The sequence below is a fragment of the Artibeus jamaicensis genome, unplaced genomic scaffold, assembly GCF_021234435.1.
Source record: "Artibeus jamaicensis isolate MK-2021 breed Jamaican fruit bat unplaced genomic scaffold, CSHL_Jam_final contig_327, whole genome shotgun sequence".
Taxonomy (NCBI): domain Eukaryota; kingdom Metazoa; phylum Chordata; class Mammalia; order Chiroptera; family Phyllostomidae; genus Artibeus; species Artibeus jamaicensis.
The window spans coordinates 1959207-1978326 of record NW_026521772.1 but is presented as its reverse complement, the minus strand read 5'-3'; the positions used below and the strand labels follow the sequence as shown (position 1 = coordinate 1978326).

Genomic DNA, 19120 nt, shown 5'->3' with positions numbered 1-19120 from the left:
TAAAATATTTATAAGCCAGCCTTTGCAGCAGTTCAGCCAGGCATTGAATCTCTGGCCGAGGAGCCACAGAAGCCCCAAGAGACTGCCACCTGCAGGTCACTCGGGTGAGCGCACCCCCTCACCACACACGCTCCATACACGTGGTGTGCGCATGCTCGGGTTTTGTAATGTGGACCCAAAGCGAGGAATGGCCGTGTTTACCCATTTCAGGCATTTCTCTGGACTGTGCTTCTCTTCTCCAGGTTTGAAGCCAGAAAGAGAAGGGAGGTGAGTAGGCAGGAGCCGGAGCCTGTAAGGGGAGGAGGTGGAGTCCAAGGAGGAAGGGGGACAGGAGCCTGGTGGTTCTGGCAAAGCGAAAGGGACTCACGGGCGCCCCCTAGCTGAGAAATGATGCAGCAGGGTACCCACAAGAAGGAAGCCTCTCTCATGTAGCAGGAGGCAGGGTGGCTACTCAGAGAGACCCCCCAAGTGGAGTCTTGAACACCAGCAGAGGCTGACTGCGCTGGGAGTCCCCTGTCCTCTGCACACTCTGTTTCTATACAGTTTCGTCCCTCTGCTTTATCTGAGTGACCCCCCTGAGTGTTCCTGGGGAGAATGGAAAAGGCAGGGAAGCGCCTGCTCCCACGAGGTCTGGGGGCTCATAGTGGCATCTGAGCTCGGCCTCTGAGACGAGAAAACCAAGACCAGAGAAAACAAAGCTTTCACCCCCAGACAGTTCAGGGGATGCTCTCTCTGGTATCCCACCCAGCGTGGTCTAGCTGCTGATGGAGACTTGAACAGAGTGGTTCCCCAGGTCTTCCTCCCTTTCACCTCCCTCTCACCCCTCCATCTGTGCAAGTCAGTGGGGTAACCAGTGGCCACTGTCCCTCCGCAGGCTGTGGCTCTGAATCCCCGGGTCAGGTTTATTCTGGTGTCGACAAGAAGTGGCACACAACCGCTGCGGGCCTTGGGAGGCTGACGGAGCGGAAACCTCTCCTGCCGCCCCTGTGTCAGGAGTCCAGGGCACCGGCCGCAGCTCCCAAACGGCCAGCAAATGAATCATGGTCGGTGTTGGCGGCTGGGGGCCAGGGACGGCTCACCTGCCCATGTCTCGATGTTAAAGGCTGTGGGCGCTGCAGTGGGGTGAATGTTTCCTCAAAATTCATGCCCACCGGAACCTCAGAAGGTGCCCTTTTTTGGAAACAGGGTCTTTGCAGAGGTCGTTAAGTTAACACGAGGTTGCACTGGACATACAGTGAGCCCTAAACCCAGTGACTGGCGTCTTCATAAGAGAAAACGGGGAGGGGGGAGATTTGGACACAGACACACACAGAACAGTGCTTGTAACAGCCGAGGCCAAGACTGGGTGATGGAGCTACCAGCCAGGGAGGGCTGAGGAAGCCGGCGGCAGTGGAGGTGGGAGCAGGCAGGGAAGGGTTCTTCCCGGGGGCCTTCCTGGGGGCCGTGGCCCTGCCGGCACCGTGACCTCAGGCTGGAGCCGTGTGTTTCTGTAGTTTAAGTCACCCAGTCGGTTGTGCGTCATGGCAGCTCCAGGACACTGGGAGGGAGGGAGGGAGGGACTGGATGAGAACAAAAACCTTTTCAATCCGCCAGAGTCCCGGCGTGGAAGGCATTTGGTAAACAAAGAAATGGGATCGTCAAAGGCAAGCGAAATGTGGGCATCGTCATGCATTCCGAAGGGTGGGGGGAGTGCGTGCCACCGTGTGTGCCGCCTCCGCCGAGACCGAGGGGGCGCCTGCAGAGCCCAGGTGCCGGGAACGAGGACAAGCGAGACCCCCACTGTGGGAGTGAGTGGGATGGACAAGACAGGAAGCCAGACCCAGTCGACACGTGTGTGGTCGATGCTCCTCCGGTCAAGGGCCTGAAGGGCCGGTGACATTGCTCTAGCGGTGACCCCAGGAGCAGAAGGCATAGGCGAAGTACAGGGTCGGGCAGAAGTGAGGCCTGCTTCAGTGTGGTTGGTCGGGTGAGAACATGGGTGTCATAATTTACAGTTTTCATTTGAACCTTTCACCTAAAATGTCATATGGCGTGCTTGAGTCTGACATGGCAGTGTTACAGAATTACATGCCTATGATTTTGTGATGAAAAAGCGTCATCTGTGCCAGGCCCCGTATTTGGGAGGGAGGAAAGGCAGGCCCTGTTGGGGCCCCTGGGGGGGCCAGTGGTATGACGTCCCCCACACCCCTCCCGAGCCATGAGTGCGCTCAGTAAGCGCGGCTCCTGCCACTTCCTCTGAGCCAGCTCAGCCCCCCTGGCCCGGCCTTGATGACGGGCCCTAATGAGGCTTCCGGTTGTCGCCTAAGGAGTTGCGGGCAGAGACCAGAAAGAGCTAAAATCCCTTTGTGTCTTTCCACCCTTGAGTATTCCTTGAACCCTCACCGAGTGCAGGGCTCTGGGTGAGACCCACTCCAATCCCCCGGGACCCCAGGCGACTTCTTGCCCTCCGGGGATGGACGGTCTAGCTGCCGAGGGTTCACTTTAAGGTCCGAGCTTTCGGACTTTCCGGTTATTCCTGGATTATGGTTTTGTGTGTGTGGTTTTGTTCTTTTGGTTTTTTTTGGTTTTGTTTTTGTTCTTCTTGAAACGTGCGGGCGGTCTCAAGGCTGGGCTGTCCTGTCTCCTCTCCCCACCAAGGTTAAGACTGGAAAGGGGGTCACAGCTCAGCAAAGGCTGCCTCTGTGTTCTCGATCCTTGGGGAGAGGCTGTCGTCCTGCTATGGCTTGCACTTAACCTCTCACCCCAAACAGAAGGTCCCGATTGCCAAAAAGAAGCTTATAGAGGTGTTGGCTAATTTAGTCATTAAATGAACTATTCCCGCGCCAGAGCCGACTAACTTTGGGCAAAGACAAAGCACCCTGCTTACCCCAAAACTTCAACGTAACATAAACCTAATTAGCTGGGACATAAACCTAATTAGCCCAGAACCACCCTTTGTTTGACAATATGGCCGTTAAGAAGAGGCAGTCTTAAGAAAACGGGACCTTAGGTTATCGATCAATTTTTAAAAAGTCGTTCGGGCGGTAGATGCCATTTTATTCCTGTCTCCCACGGCTTCCAAATCGACGTAGTCGTAATTGATGAAGAAAATTGTCACTTGCAGGCACCTGGGGAAAGGTTTAATCCTGCTTCCTGGGCAGTGTCTCCGGAGGCAAGCCGGAAATCAGAAAGCTGAGTTTTTAGAAAAGAAAAATGTCAACAACGATCGGAGGAAATGTAAGCATTTCCTGGCTAAGGAGCAATTAAACAAAAATCCAATTTTGCGAAGGACACCGTTTGTTGAGCCTCCCAGTTAGTGGTGGTTTGCCGAGGTGCCTGGTGGGTATCGATGGCTGACAGTGATCACACTGGCCCTCACCACACCCAGAGGTGCTGCTCACGCTCATGACAAAGACCAGCTGCTGTTGCCAGAAACTTCCCGAAGAAATACCACAGCACTACATCTCAAGTGTGCACTAGCTTTAATTTTAGAATGGGAAATAATGGATACAACCTGACAACAGATTTTTTTATTTGAATTTGACTTTAGTAAAAGACAAGAATATAAACTCTTTGGAGTAGGGACTGTTTCCGAGCATGCTGAACAGTTGTGAGCCAATGGTTTCCCAGTATTTAATCCTAAAAGAGAGATGTGCCTCCTCTGAGCCCAGGTGGAGGGGGGTGTGGGTGACTGGACACGTGGGTCGCGGGTGGGTCTCCACGTGCAAGCCAAGACCAGGCAGAGTGTGCACGGTGCATCCTCCCAGCCATCCTCGGTCCCAGAAGGCCTTTCTCTTTCTTGCTGTCACAACCGCGGCCTTTTTTGCTGGTGATGTGGGACCCCTGCTGTCCCCACCACAGTGACGCTCCTGCCACCTCAGCTACCATTTTTGGTACCCATGGCCTCTCAGTGACGTGTCCTTTGTCACTTTGTGACATCAAGGTCTGCAACCGTCCCACATTTTCTAGCACAAGCGAACCGCTGCCTGCTCTCCAGCACCGGCATTGACTACTCCGTTTCTCACGCTGAAACCCTTGAATCCCAAGGCCGTCAGCTCCCCAGTGCTCGTGAACGAACTTGGAGACACAAGTGTCTGCTTCACAAAATTTGCAAAATGCACTTTGGCAGTATTTCCTTCCGTCTTTGCAACTAGAGTATCTCTGACCAACTGCCATTTGCACCAGAAGGTAGTGGGACTCACTGGACCGATGACTTCTCTGCTCAGAAGAAAAGTAGGACATCTCCAAAGGATCCAGGACAGTAAAGCAAGAAGTCTGTCCAGTTAGTACCTGCAGGCACAGACAGCGCCACTCTGTGTACCAGTCCTTATGAGTGATTTATTAATTCAACAAACACTTGTAGGCATTCAGTACATACGTGGTTAATGAATCGTCGAATGCATTAGTGACATTACGCATTAGGCATTGTGGGATATTATACTGAAGAACAAGACGTCATTTCTCCCCGCCCGGAGCCCACCACGTGATGGGGCCGCTGGTGAACAGGGCAGGTGAGTAGACAGGCACTGTGACGATAATTATATTTGAATACTGCTCACTGTGTCCCCGGCACTGCTGGCCTCTCTGCGTGGATGGTGACGGTGTTTACCACGGCCTTGCTGAGTCAGCTGACTCGTTGTGTGTGAGAGAGACCCCCCCGCCCCGGCCCAGAGAGCTTCGGATACTCACCTGAAATCGCACAGTTAGCAAGTGGCCAGGTCAGAAATCAAGCCAGTGGTCCGGCTGAGACCTCCCAGTTTACCCCGCAGGGCTCTGGGGCAGCAGTGGGTGAGCAAGGAGGTGGGCGGTCGGGGCGGGGGCAGTAAAGAGTATAGACTTAAGGAGCCTGGGGAGAGCAGGGCAGAACCAGCAAGGAAGCCGGGTTCCTGCCTCGAGCAGCTGGGAAGCCGGCGCCCTCTGCTGGGCTGGGGCCCCCCTGCAGCGGGCAGGTGGTGCGGATGGCGGGAGCCAGGGCTGCAGTCTGGGGCGTGCAGAGTTCAAGGTGCCATTGGGCCGACGTTCACGTGGACTTCCCGGCAAGCTCGCTAAGGTCCTCTTACACTTGAGGAGCAGGCTGTCACCGCATGTGATAAGACTTTGGTTTTATTACGTTTGAGTAAAACATCGGAGCCCCCTATCGTGACTTAATACATTCACTCCCACTTTCTCCCCTGATGTGTGTGTGTGTGTGGAGATACTACACATACAGAGATACAGGTAAATAGACAGGTAATAGTAGGTAACAGTAGGTGATAGAGACAGAACGATGGTCGTGGGTGTGGATTTATACACCGAAACTCTGGGCACTGCTTCCAGGGAGACAGAGCTCCTGACCCCGGGCACGCGCAGCCCCCACGGCGGTGGAGAGAAGCGGCCAGTCTGTGGCCTGTCCTCTTCCCTCTGGTCACTAGTCCGCTGTGTCGCACTTTGTTCTGCGGGTGTGTCCCATTGTCAGTCCAGGAGTTCACATTAAGTCCATGCAGAGTCCCCGGCCCTCCCTGTCCAAATACACGATTGAACGGCCTGAGAGGGTGGTCTGAGCCTGGGTGCGTGGACATAAACGTGACCCCAGGTAACTGAGGACATCCAGTGTGGACCGTAAGGGGCAGGCGGGGTCAGGTTGGGGGTGGGGGGCGGTGCCGGAGTGGGGCTGTCGGTGGGCATCCAACCGAGTCCCGTTGGCCCCACGTCAAACTTTCTTTCCCACGGGCCGGAGCCACCTCCCAAAGCTGGGGTCTGATTCGCTCGCACTTGATGTCTTCGCTGTCTAATGACCGTCCTCTGTGGCTCTCACTGTGGTGACATTAGCCTCTCATTGCCTTGGGCACTGACTCTGGAGACAGAGGTACTAAAGCAGCCCCAGAATCCCACAGGAATTGTGCCCATGTCCTCCACGACCAGGAAGTCCCCTTTGTGACCCGTGAGTTCCCAGGAGCAGAGAGTAGCTGGGCCTCTGTCATCATCCTCCTGGGCTCCCGAGTCCAGGTGGGTGACTATGCACATGCCTGAGGCCCTGGGCATGGCCTCGGTGGGCTCTCGGCCACCAAGAGGGCCAGTGTCCTCACACCATGATCCTCTACAGGGGGAGTTCACCCACTCTGCGCTGTGGGGTACAGACGTAGCCTCCTGCAAGTGGCATTCATTTATAGCAAATTGTATTTGCAAAATGCTTTGCAGTTTAGGGGTTGCTAACTGCATTTCGGGTCGGCTGTCCCTCCACTTGTAGGAAACCTGAGCGCCGTCCATGCTGGCTTCCAGAGCTGCCCCTGGGGGCAGCGAGGTGGTTGCTGAAAATGGGGCGGGGGGTGGGGCCACACCCAGGCCCTCTCCGTCCCAGGGCACCGGTGCCAATTATGGTCTTTCAAGACCTTACCTGTAGCTTATTTCTCATGTCCAGAGACTGTGTACTTGTCAAAATAGAATATTCGTCTTATTGAGAGACAGTGTGGTGTCTCAAATTACTAGAGTGTTTCTACCCCGGATCTACTGGAGGGGAGACGTGGGAGAAGCAGCTGTGGATGGGGGGGGCACTAAGTCCCCAGGAAGCAGTGGAGTCGCCTCCCTGCCCCCGTCCACACAGGCCTCCCTGCTCCCCACTCCAGCACGAGGGGAATTGAGGGCCAGGGTCAAAGATCGGGCTGTCCCGCAGCCCTCGGGATCTGAACTGCTGTCTCACCTGCCACGGACATGGTGGTTGTAGGCGCTCTTTCGTCAAAGGGGCATCGGCCTGGGCCTTCACCACCAGACTCCTTCATCCAGGGTATTTGGGGTATTTCCCAACGGTGTCTTTAACCGCGCGTGGAAAATGCGTTCGCTCCCAGAGAACTGGCGCACGCACACCCCCCCTCTCTTTGTCTCTTCTTTGCCAGAGCCTTTCGGGAGGGAGCTCATGGCTCACCGCTGCTGTGGGAATCCGCCTTCTGGTCAAAAAGCTCCTTCCTGTGTGACGAGGGGACCAGAGGGGTGGGTAGTCTTGGTCCCCAGTGGGGCCCACTTTATCTGGGCTGGGATATTTTCAGGAGAAGGCAAGTGTGGTTCTGAACTAGAACTGGAGTTGGGTGGCTTCTCACCATCTTCTGCACCCTCCGTGCCTTGCCTCTCTTTCCCTAACCTGGTGGCCGCTGTCCAGGGCTGAAGGATATTGAGTGGAGACAGGGTTGGGGGTGAGGTGTTGCGACGCCTTGATTTTTAAAAAATTTTATTGAATATATTGGGGTGCTACTGGTCAATAAAATTATACAGGTTTCAGGTTAGCGCCTTGATTTTAATGGGGAAAGCCAGAAGACAGAAGAAACAAGGGGAGCAGCCCCGCAAATGTTCACCGTAATTAAAGCCTTAATGATGGATGGCTGGAGGGCGGAAGCCGGCACCCAGCTGCGGACTCTGTGGGGTCGCAGTGCCCTCTAGTGGCCGCGCTGGGCTGTCAGACCTGAACATCTGAGCAGTGTGAGCCGGCAGGGGGTTCTCTATATGGACGTGGGTGGAGGGGGTGAGGGGCGTCCCTGGGTATTTGAGGATTCAAGGTCAGAGGAAAGGAATTTCTTGGCATCTTATTACCCACCCCGCCAAAGCACATTTTACTCAAATGTGAAGGATTTGAGAATTTGTAAAATTTTCTCTTACAAGTTTTATTTCCCCATTATTATTTTGTGTCTCTCACTTTATATTTTTCTCCTTAGGATATGTTGGATAGGATTGCTTTACTCATTAGTTTTTTATTAGTTGATGGAGAAAGTAGCTGCGTTACTTTTCCATAACTCCATTTTCTGTGTTGCCGGGGCGGTCACAGAATTCATTGCACCTTTCCTTCCCTCTCCGAGTCATTTTAGACTCGATGTCGCCACCTCGTGGTCATTTTGTGGAAAACCTTTCCCCTGTCTCTTGGCTGAAGATATTCTCCACTAGGAGGGGCTGTGGATTATCTTGAAATGCTCCTGATGCCAAGGGGCCTGGGGCCAACTGGGAGGCCCTCAAGCTGTTTGGGAGAGCTTGCAAGGCAAAGCTGTAACACTCTTATCTTGAAAAGAAGCACTGTGTTCTTACTGGTTTGTTTTTTTTTTTTCAATTTTATTCACTTCCCCAATAAGTGAAGGCCTGTTTTTCTAGAAATAACATCAAGAATTCAGAGATCCCACCTCCCCACTCCCCTTATCCTGCCCATTCCAGGTAGCCTGGCTGGGCACTGGGTGGGCACAGTTCTGCCAGATCGAGGCCTCTGTACAAACACTTCCAGCCATGCATTGCATAAGCCTGACTGTCAGCCACGATTCACACATGGCTTGGAGTGACTTCCGGCCTGGCTGGCATGGGCCCCCGGCCTCCTACCTGGTAACATCACCCTTGGTTTTGGTATGTGTGGGTTTGTCGTTCTCTGATAACCTAGGAAGGGCTTGAGCCCAACTCTCCATCTGTTATTAAACCGGCTTCAGATGCGAAATAAATTACCTCCCGCATGTACAGTCATTGACTGAGCCTTTGCCTCGGCGTGCAGGAGGCGTCCTGGGCACGCAGCCGTGGAGGGGGAGGGGGGGCGGGCGGGGAAGAGGCCTCAGGTGCATAATGGGAATGTGCCGCTGGGAGACCAAGGTGCTGAATGGCCTCACATGATACTCATTGCACAACAAGCAAGAGGGGACTCCGTAAGAGAGAACTCCACTGAGAAGTCAGTGAGTCGTGTCTTCTAGAACCTTCCAACTGGTCCCTCCCAAGGTTTGGTCCATTGAGCATGAGCATCGCTTGCTGTCTTGCTGCCCATTGTTCCCAGCAGCCCCCGGGGCCCACCTGCACTTGTTCGGTTTGGAACATCAGGGTCAGGGAGCCCCCGGGGAACCCGGGGTATGTGCCAGCTGACTCTACTTCCTTCTTCCTGTAGGACTAATAAGTTAAGGGAGAAGTCATGAGGGCTTGGAAGAGAAATACCAAGCCCCGCTTTCTGTGATACGGGGAAAATACTGTTTTCTAGTAGGTGTTTTCCTTATTGTTACCAAAACATAAACCAAGAGCCTGCCTGCCCCCACCTTCCTTTTACTTATCAATCAGGGTGATAAGGACCCATCTTTCGAGCTTTGGAGTTCAGATCTTTTTGAAAAAGCCAACCTTCCTTCCCCATCTTTCGCATGTTGATTAATAGTGAAGCAGAGACATCCTGTGGGGTGAAGGCTTTGGAATCCAATGAAACTGGATTCCAATCTGAGATCTCACCGTAGGTTAGCTGTGTGATTCTGGGGCCCCGGCCCCCGTTTTCTCCTCTCTGAAGTGGGAGGAATGATAGGGCTCCATGTGGAGAGCCAGTGTAAGGAGGTCTTGATCCGGTAGCACGTTCCTGGTACACACAGGCTCAGTAACTCCCACCGATAGTGAACAAGGAAAACTGAGGGCGAGTGTGCAGCACGTGCTGGCCAGTGTGATGCGCTCTGAAATCCTCTGTCCCTTTTCCACGGACGGTGCTGGAGGTGGGCACTGTCCATTCTCTGGATGCAGACGACACTGAGCCACGGAACCGTCCCTGCTGTTACAGTGGCCTTACTGACGACAGTCACGGGCCTGCACAGAAACTGCAGAGGCGCCCCCAAGAGGGTCAGTGGAGCCGGTGACGCTCAGAAGGAAAACAGCCTGTGCTCCTGTTGGAAGCATGTCAGGGTTCCTGGGAGGAGGGTCCCCCCAGTTAGTGGGGTGACAGAATGACATTCCTCCCCCTTCCATGACCTGTTCTGCCCTCTCCAGGACTTGACTCCAGCGCTCAGGGGCCACGAGGCCCCGCAGTCCTCGCCCTTCTTCCTCCCTCCTCACTGCTGCTCTCTTTCTCTCCTGTCGGGCAGGCAACTCCCCCTCCGACGAGTCGGAGGAGCGGGAGAGGGACCCCAAGGTGCTGACGTTCCCGGAGTACATCGCCAGCCTGTCGGAGTCCGGCACCAAGCGCATGGCGGCTGGGGTGCGCATGGAGTGCCAGAGCAAGGGGCGCTGCCCCTCCTCCTGCCCCTTGTGCCACGTGACCTCCAGCCCGGACACGCCCGCCGAGCCGGTGCTGCTGGAGGTGACCCGGGCGGCCCCCATCTATGAGCTGGTGACCAACAACCAGACCCAGAGGGTAAGAGGCCTGGGACTCTTGGCTCAGGGAGGAGGCGATGGCAGCAACAGAGGACGTGGCAGGTGGACTGAGGAGGTGACAGGGTGCAGCCGAGCCGTGCCGGGGTGGGGCTAGTGAGACTTTTTGTTCAGCTCATCTAGGCCCCTAATTTGCATATTTGCACATTAAACCAAGTCATTGCATTCACAACTCCCATGGCGATGACTCAGGAGTCCCAGCGGAGCCTCTGTGCAGGTCTTCCAGCATCTGAGGCTGGGAGGAACAAGGTAGGCAGTGGGGGCGCAGCATTTGCAGTCGCCCAATCTGGGGTTCAGGAAGTCTTGGGACAGTCATGAGGGAGGCTCAGGTCCCCTCCCCTGGTTGGCCTGGGACTGGCCCTGAGCCTGGGACCAGCAGCAGGGAGACCAGAAGGAGCACGTTGGCCGGAGGTGAGCGACCTGGCCACCGGAGCCGGGGGGCGTGGTTTCCCGCCGAGCACCCAGACTGTCAGAACGAAGCGCCCGTGTGCGAGGAGCCGTGTACTATGCGGCGGGGTCACGAGTCTCCCAGGCGCCCCTCTGTTCCTCCCAGGCTCGCTTTCCAAGTGTGCGAGGAGGGAAAGTGGGGACACAGAGGGATGAGGGGGAGGAACTCGACCGAGGCAGCGACTTCGCTGGCCTCCGGTCTCTGACCTCCTCCAGGACGGAAGCGACAGAGCAGGTAACAATGGACGCAGCAACGACAACGACAAAAATATAGATGTGAAAGCTCAGGGTGTGGGGCCTCGGAGACAGTAGGCAAAGGCGACCTCGGGGACAAGCCGTGTACAGTCTCAGCAGTGAGCTGCTTACCTGCCTGAGAGGGTTGCCCACATAGGTGAGGTGATAATTGCTTTTTCTGTCCTCTTTGAAGGGACACCTGGTGGGTGACAACTTGTGTCATAGACAGGGCCTGGCCCAGCGGGAGGGCTCGCGCCTACCTGCCTCTGCCACAGCCGTCACTGAGTGTCCGAAAGCACTGTTTTTCACGGGGACGAGGAGATAAATTGTTCCCTTGGCTTACACATTCCTCTCTGATGGGATAGGAGTGACTACAGAAGCCGGGTGGGAGAGGAGACCACAGGAGGGGAGCTAAGGGATGAAGAGAAGGAGGGGCTTGTGTCGCCATGGAGACCCCGAGTGACAGCGGCTTTAGTCCCACGCCCAGCCCTGGCTGCCCCACTCTGCCCCCTGTGAGCGCCCCGGGGAGCTGCCCCCACCGCAGCTGCTGCCCCAGGAGCTCCTGGGCACCAGCCTGTGGGCTGCAGGCTCAGAGCTCACTTCCGGAAGCATCCGTGGGGCCAGGCACACAGAGCAGGGAAGGAGGGACGAGCTGGTGGGACAGGAGGGCGAGGAGTCCCTGCTTCCTGCAGGGGCGTCGCGAGCACAGTGGACCCCGCAGGGCGTTTGTCTTCAGCGACCCCCTTTCTGGGTGGGTCCCCTGCTTGCCAAACTCGGCCCTGCCCTGCCTCCCTGCACTGGTCGTAGGTGGGAGCGGGAGGTGTCTCCCGTCCGAGCTGGACATCAGCCACCTGCGCTTTTCCTCTCTCTCTCCTTCCTGAGACGTGTTCCGTCTTTGCCATTCTCCCTGCCCCTTTGCCTTTCCTTCTAATTCTGCTCCTTCCCCCGGAGAACGGAGGTGAGTGGGGAAGTGAAGGACACTACGTCCTGGTGTCAGTCACTCCCTGTGTCTCTCTCGGGTGGACCTTTGGGCCCATTTTTGGGCCCCTCTCGGCCTCGTTGCTCCCCTCTTGGACTAGACCCGTCTGAGGCCGTCTTTCAGTCTCATCTGTGATCGCAACCTCGAGCCCAGGAGGCGGAACGATACCCCCAGCCAGGGGTCTCACCGCCTTCCGCCCCAAACACGCCCGCTGTGCCCCCATCCCATCTGATGGAACTGACCCCAGGGATGCTTCCTCTTTTTTTTGGGGGTCTTTCTCCAACATCTGTTCCACCCCCTGGGGCCCCAGATCTTCTTTTTTTACCCTAGTTTTTTAAAAATACACCTTTTGATTTGAATTTGGTTCAGTCGGGCAGAGCATAACGGGAGCGCTGATGGGCACATGGCTCCCTGCTGGGCGCTGACTCAGAGGCCGGGTGCGCGGTGAGTCTCTGGTTCGGCTCCAGCACGGCCCCGCTCTCAAGCCTCCGGCCCTGAGCAAGCCCCTTTGACACCAAGTGTCTTCTGCTGTAAATCACGACAACTGTCTGTCCTGGAGCTCAAACGAAAGTGTCAGCACCTGGGAGGGCCTTGTGCCTTCCGAAGCTCGACACAAATCAGGGACAGCGAAGAATTGGCCCCCGCTCCCTAGAGGGTCCCAGTGGGAGGGGTATGAACGCTACTTCAACTATTCTGGTCTCAAATTCCGTATCTCACCTTCTGAAAGGCTGACATACTGGATACTGGCCTTGGGCTTGGACGTGATGATTTTTGTAGGGTTGTCTTTTTGTTCTAACTATTTCCTCCTCCTTCTTCCTCTTGAATTTTTTCAGCCTCAAATTTTCCAGGCTAGCTGTTTCCTTTCTCTAATTTGCCAGTCCCACGTGGGTACGGTGAGAGAGGGGCAGAGAAGGGGGAGCACTGGGAAAGCAGAGGCTGCAGCTGTTGAGCGACCCGGAGAGAAGGCTCTGACCTTGGCCAGCGTGGCCAGCCCTGCAGCCAGGGTCCCCCTTCCCCCCGACCCCGGGCTGGGGTTGAGGCCGCAGGGCCCCTCCGCCTTTCCTTCTAATTCTGCTCTTTCCCCCGGAGAACGGAGGTGAGCGGGGAAGTGAAGGACGCTATGTCCTGGTGTCAGTCTCTCGGTGTGTCTCTCTTGGGTGGACCTTTGGGCCCATTTTCTGCCCCCTCTCGGCCTCGAGGGGCAGGAGGGCTCCATGCCCACAGGGTCTGCCTTCTCCCCAGGAACTGCCCCTCACGAGTCCTGCCCCCTCACCGTCTAAAGTGATCCCTGGTGCTTTTAGGTAACAGGGACCGTGGGCTGTGCGGTCCCTGTGTGCGAGGAGCCGCCCTGGGCCCTGCGGCACTCAGAAGCGTCCATGTAAGAGCCAACCCTGTCATTCAAAGATAATAATAATCACTGGCTTCTACTGATGACTGGTGTGCACTATTTATATGTGACTCCTGTCTGTGAAAGTGCTATTTTCATCCCCTGCGCCATGGAGGAGACTGAGTTTATGTAATCTGCTCCAGGTCACGAGACAGCTCCTGGCAGGGCTAGAGTTCATGGGTAAACACGTGAGAGAGTTCCAGGGTGGGCTGAAGGAAAAAAGCACAGGGCGTCCTGGGGCCGGATGAAGGGGGCAGGGAGGACGCGTGGGGGGGGGCCGGAGAAGGGGCAGAGGGACAAGGGTCGAGCGGTGCAGGCAGGCCCCCGACTGCCTGGTGGAGAGTCCTCGCTGACGGAGCCCAGGCTGGGACGGACGGAGGGAGATGGCAGGCGGAGTGAGACTTGCTCCCCAGGTCTCACCATGGGGACAACCGGTGGGGACATGCTAAACCTGACAGGCCCCCGAGGTCCAGGCCTCCCAGAGCAGGCTGCCGGGGCAGGGATTTCAGATCACAAATGGTGAGGAGGCGCCACAGCCCACCGGCTGGAAGTCGCTGTGCAGGGACCAGCGGAGCTTTGACGCACGGTCCCCGGATGCTGGTGACTCAGCCCTGGCCCCTGGACGCTCTCACTTTTTTCTCTGCCCTCTCTTGCAGCTCTTGCAGGAGGCCACCATGAGCTCTCTGTGGTGCTCCGGGACAGGCGACGTCATCGAGGACTGGTGCCGCTGCGACTCCACGGCCTTCGGAGCTGACGGGCTCCCCACCTGCGCGCCTCTCCCACAGCCCGTGTACGCGTCCCCGCCTCGGCCTCTCTCTGGCGTGCGCGCCTCAGCATTTTTATTCTGCAAACTCTTATTAGAGAGGGACTGCTCTTAGCAAAGCTCGGGGCTGGGTCCTGGGGAACAGAAAGGAAACCTTTGGGGAGATTTTGATCTTCCAGGGAGGCAGGTGCACAAATTGTCATGGCAGGAGGAAGGGTTGATAGCAGCTGTAGGAGGCATTTAAAGACGGTGTGGGAAGGGAAGCGCTGGGCCCGGATTTGGCCAGTGAGGAAGGTTTCACAAAAGAGGCAGCGCTTGCCTTGTCCGAGAAGGCAGAGAATGTAGGACAGCCGGGCCAGGACGGCGGGGGTCGGGGGGAGGCTGGTCCAGAATGAGGCCAACAGCCCCTTTACTGGGTGTCAGGCACTGTGTGGGGTGTCAGGTATGGTCAGCCCCGCCCTGTAATAGACAAGGGGCGGGACTTGCATAGACCGAAGAAGTTGTCAAGGTCGTGGAGCAGGAAGCAGAGCCGACCCTACCACGCCGTGACAGTAGCCGTGACTGTGGCCAGGATACCACGGAGAGCAGACTTTGGGGGGAACCAGCGGGGTTGGTGGCCCCTCGGTGGGTGTGGGAAGGAAAGAGAAGTTGGGAATGGACTCTGACTTATGACCGGGGCGGGTGGAAAGGTGAAAAAGCCACGCCCGGGAGAAGAAGCACCAAAGAATAAGCGCTGTTACGAGGGGCCGGTTCCGTGTGGGCCTGCCCGGGGTCAGAGCGGGGGTCCCACACCGATGGGCAGCGGTCGGAGAGAACGCCGGTCTGGAGCTGCGTGAAGAAGCCCACACTGGAGACAAGGAGATGTCGGTCAAAGCCAGAGCAAGGAGGGATGCAGCCCCGGCTCCGAGAAAGGATGCTCCAGAATGAGTACCAGCCTGGAAGAGCGGAGGGTCAGGGACGAGCCCTAGGCTGTGTCTGAGGGGTGAGCAGAGCAGAGAGCGCTGCAAAGGCAGCTGGGAATGAACGCATCCAGCTTCCTCCCCCTCAGGGGAAGGCTGCACAGACTGGCAGAACATCCCGGAAATCCTGACGGGCGAGGCCCCGAGGCAGGAGCCCCTGCCGGGTCCCCAGCGTGGCATCTGCCACTGGAATACAGCACCGAACTATCACGTCCAGTAGAGAATGCTGGTGGGCCGGTGGGCCCAGCGGAAGGCGAACGGCCCCATGGGCTGGCGAGGCTCAGACAGCTCGAAGCGAGGTTCAGGGCCCGTGGAACCTGGAGGGCCGAGCAGGCCGGAGCGAGAGGGCAGACGGAACCAGCAAGTGAGAGGGTGGTCTCGGCGAACCCTGCCCGCTGCCTGCCTTGGAGAAGCGCAGGGAGGGCACAGTAACGGGGCCAGTGCTGAGCAGGAAGGACACAGAGCAAGAGGACAACACCACAGTCGAGTGTCATTACGAGCCAGTGTCTCCTGTCACCCATGGGCCATCCACGTGTGAGTAGCTTTGGCTCCTTGCTCCTTGGAGCTGTGACTTGGACCTCTCAAGTTAAAAGACGATTAAGCTCATTATTAGTAAAAGTTCTTTCTTTTGGTAGAAAAGGAACCATTAGGAGAAGATGGTGCCTCTAGACCAATTCACCAAGAAAGCCACTTTGGACACCCGACACAGAAGCCACCAAACGGTTTCGGTCTCTGGCACAAGAGCACATGTGTCCAGCCACCAGTGCTGTGGGGCCGGTGTCATTCGAATGCCTGCATTCACTAAATGTCACAACGAACTGGGCTGAACCGTCACGGACAGGAGCATCCCCCAGGGTCTGCACCTTCCCTGTGGGTTTTAGTCTCTTCTCCTAGCGGCAGACCGTAGTTACCGGGATCTTTGGTTGCTAGTGGGAACGAGAAACGCACTTTAGTTTTGCACAGACACGTGTCAGCCACACACACACCCCTGTTTCTCAGCAGAGGCCTGCCAGGGTCTGTGTGTGCACGGAATCCGAGTTCTCAGAAAGGCTCGCTTCCTTGCTCAAGCTTCCTCGCGCCTGTTCCTCGCAACAGCACTCTGCATGTGACTCTGATTAATGAATCTGTCCACATCTGCACTGTTTTGGGTCCGGTCCACCCTCCGTGTCACATGCAAACTATGCACTTCTTCATCAGGAGCCACCGAGGTGCATGTGTTTCTCATCATTTCCCCACTAGTTGAATTCCTCGCTGCAGCTCCCACAGCCGCCCATGATCTCTTGTTGAAGTTCTTATCACACGTTATTATAATCACACGGACAACTGTATGTTTGGTAACCACGCCACAAAAACGGGCTGGGGCTGGCGCGATGCACACCCCTTCTTCAGCACTCACCAAGCACGTTCTTATCAGCACTAGACACTCAATAAATCTTTGCTGAAAGGAGATTGAACATTGCTTTGGTGTGATGCGTCCCCAGTGCCTTGCCCAGGGATCCCTGAGACCAAGGACAGGCGTCTGTGAGCCGAGTGGAGGCCAGCAGGGCAGGACGATGGGGGTCTCAAGGTAGGGGGAGCAAGGGCGGGTGTGAATGGCAGGGATTACTTGGGAAGGAGGGTGGCTGGGATGAGCCGGACCCGGATTTCTGGAGAAATTCCAGAACGCAGTGGCCTAGGAGGACAGGGAGTGGAGGCCAACGAGAAACCTGAGACGCAGACCCGGGAAGTCGGAACCAGGCGGGGAACGGAAACTGCTCGGACCCTTTGGAGACTCCTACCGGTGAATGGCAGTAATGGCCATTGAGTGTCTGCGATACAGAGAAGTTTGAGGCAGCTGGGCTGTGGGTGGCCGAGATGGACAATCTGCACAGAGGGACGAGACCGCGAACTGGGAAAAGCGAGGAAAGAATGGAATCCAGAATCAGGATGTTCAGAGCAACCCGGGAGCAAAAACAGGAGCGGGAACGAGGACCCGAGTTTGCAGACACAGGACACCACCCCCCCCCCACCCCCCCGAGGACAGCCTGACGTGAGGCCAGCTTTCTCTTGCCCAGTGAGCGTCACCCTGTGAGCGTCACCTCCAACCTGAGCCTGTTCTGGGACCCGCCCTGCGGAAGGCCTGGGGAAGAAGATGGGTTAGCACCCATAGCAAGAGGGGAAGCCAGGGTTCCCCGGCAGACCCCGATACTGCTGTGGGAAGTGAGCCAGCCGCATGCTGGCTAATGCCAGGGTCTCCTAGGCACCCCCTTCAACAGGCCTGTGTATGAGCATCCTGGGCACACGCTCTTATTTTTCCAGAGCAAATGCAGAAATCACACTCCCCAGCCCTCTAACGCACTACGGTCCCTGGCCACGTGCGATGCCGCTGTCTGCCCATCCTCCATTCACCTACCCATTTAATCACAAATGCACGCTGAGTTCCTAACCCATAACAGGCACGTAGAGGAATAAAATGTAGATTTCAAGGGTCCTCAAGAAACTTGACTCTCTAATGAAGGGGACAGGCCCTCCAAGGGGTCACTGTAGTGGTTGGGTAAGGAGAGGTTAGAAGGAAGAGTTAGTAGGGCGACAGGTACGCAGGTGGCCGGTGGTGGCATTGGATGACCCTCTCCGGGCTCAATGGGGTCCCCACCTCACATTTCCCCCTGTCTGCCCGCAGGCTGAGACTGTCCACGGCTCACGAGCCCAGCAGCACCCTCGTGGTCCTGGCGTGGGAGCACTCGGAGCCCCCCATCGGTGTCCAGATTGTGGACTACCTCGTCCGCCAGGAGAAGGTCACCGACAGGCTGGACCACTCCAAAGTGGAGACAGGTGAGCGTCTCCCCCCATCAGGGGCCCCTCTGGATGCAGGGTGGCGAAGCAAAGAGGGGTGCCCTGCCCCCGGCTCTGCTCCAGCCCAGTGCCAGGGTTGTGCGGGGGGAAGCAGAAGCACCAGCCATCTTGTTCGGTTCCAAGGTTTGCATGGGGAGTGTCTGACCAGCCTTGTTTTGATTTTGTCGCTCTTTTGTTTTTAAAAGGTGTCCATTTCATTGCATCTGGGCACCCTCACAAAGACCTAACAATACAGGCCTGGTTACCCTCGGCCACAAGGAGGGAACAGTTCTGCGCTAACCGCTGCCATGATTACAGAAGAAAAGGCTTCTTTGCTAATAACCTCCCTCCAGGCAAACGCCTGTGCCGACAGAGTCACTTCCCCCCGTCTTGTCCTAAAGCAAACTCTGCTTTCGTCAGGGCCGTCTAGAACAACGTCTTAAATGCTCCGTGAGAAGCCTTTCTTCCCCAATGGTTTCACCATCTACACGCAGGAACAGTCAGCGTAAATCGCTCCCAAAACTGATGTGTGAGAGTGGTCCCCGATAGGACGGTGGCGCCCACAGCCCGACTCAGGGCGAACGTCTTCCGGTGAAACCGTCACTGGGCCGTAGAGACGCATTCAGTGCCTGCGGTGCAGGCTGCTGTGTACGGCTGTTCCCAAGGCCCTTCCCCTGGTGTGCACAGCTGCCACCGTGGTCTGGCAGTGACCACGGACCAGACAGCTATCCTCACCAGGGACATGTCACAAAAGCTTTTGCAAAGGTGCCCTGTCCATCTTGCCTTAGTTGTTTCTGAACTCGTTGTAGGCAAATGTCCCTAAATCTCTTAGTTAAATGCGAAACGGCCATGGAAACGCATTCCTTCTAAGTCTCCTTCCTCTACTCGAAATTGGAGAAGGCTGGGGACCGAGTCCCCACTGAGTTGGCCTCCTCACTTGGCCGTCGGGGTTCCTGACGCCTTCTCCATCCCTTCCTCCGGCAGAAACGGTGCTGAGCTTCGTGGATGACGTCATCTCGGGCGCGAAGTCCCCTTGTGCCATGCCCTCGCAGGTGCCCGACAGGCAGCTCGCCACCATCTCGCTCATCATCCGCTGCCTGGAGCCCGACACCATCTACATGTGAGTGACACGTGCGGCCCAGATGTCCCCCACCCCGCACAGCCCGAGGCTCCCAGCTGGTTCCCTTCTTGGAACTGCAGTTCCTTCAGACACGTGGGAACTGTCTTGGGTCCCCCAAGTCTTGTCCCACTCTGCCTTACACAGCCGCTTCCAGGCACTGGAGGGGGAGGAGGAAGGGAGGGACAATTGTCCCATCCTGCAAAGAGTTTGCATCCCAGAGGGGAAATAGATAGACAACTGATTTTAGCATCAGGCGGAACGAAAGTAATGTCAGACAGAAGAGCAAGCAATGCGTAGAAGAGAAGAGAAAGGGATGGGTGGTAACTTGAGTGGACGC

At 56.6% G+C, this 19120-nt stretch overlaps 1 protein-coding gene across 1 annotated transcript in view; it reads left to right on the top strand.

The window, feature by feature from the left end:
* ASTN1 (astrotactin 1) overlaps positions 1 to 19120 on the top strand; it is a 280642-nt gene that overhangs the window by 238343 nt on the left and 23179 nt on the right. The window contains exons 17-20 of the mRNA XM_053663736.1: positions 9798 to 10066; positions 13787 to 13920; positions 17512 to 17663; positions 18648 to 18783. Of these exons, the coding sequence (XP_053519711.1) occupies positions 9798 to 10066; positions 13787 to 13920; positions 17512 to 17663; positions 18648 to 18783 (691 nt within the window). The remainder of the gene's footprint in view (positions 1 to 9797; positions 10067 to 13786; positions 13921 to 17511; positions 17664 to 18647; positions 18784 to 19120) is intronic.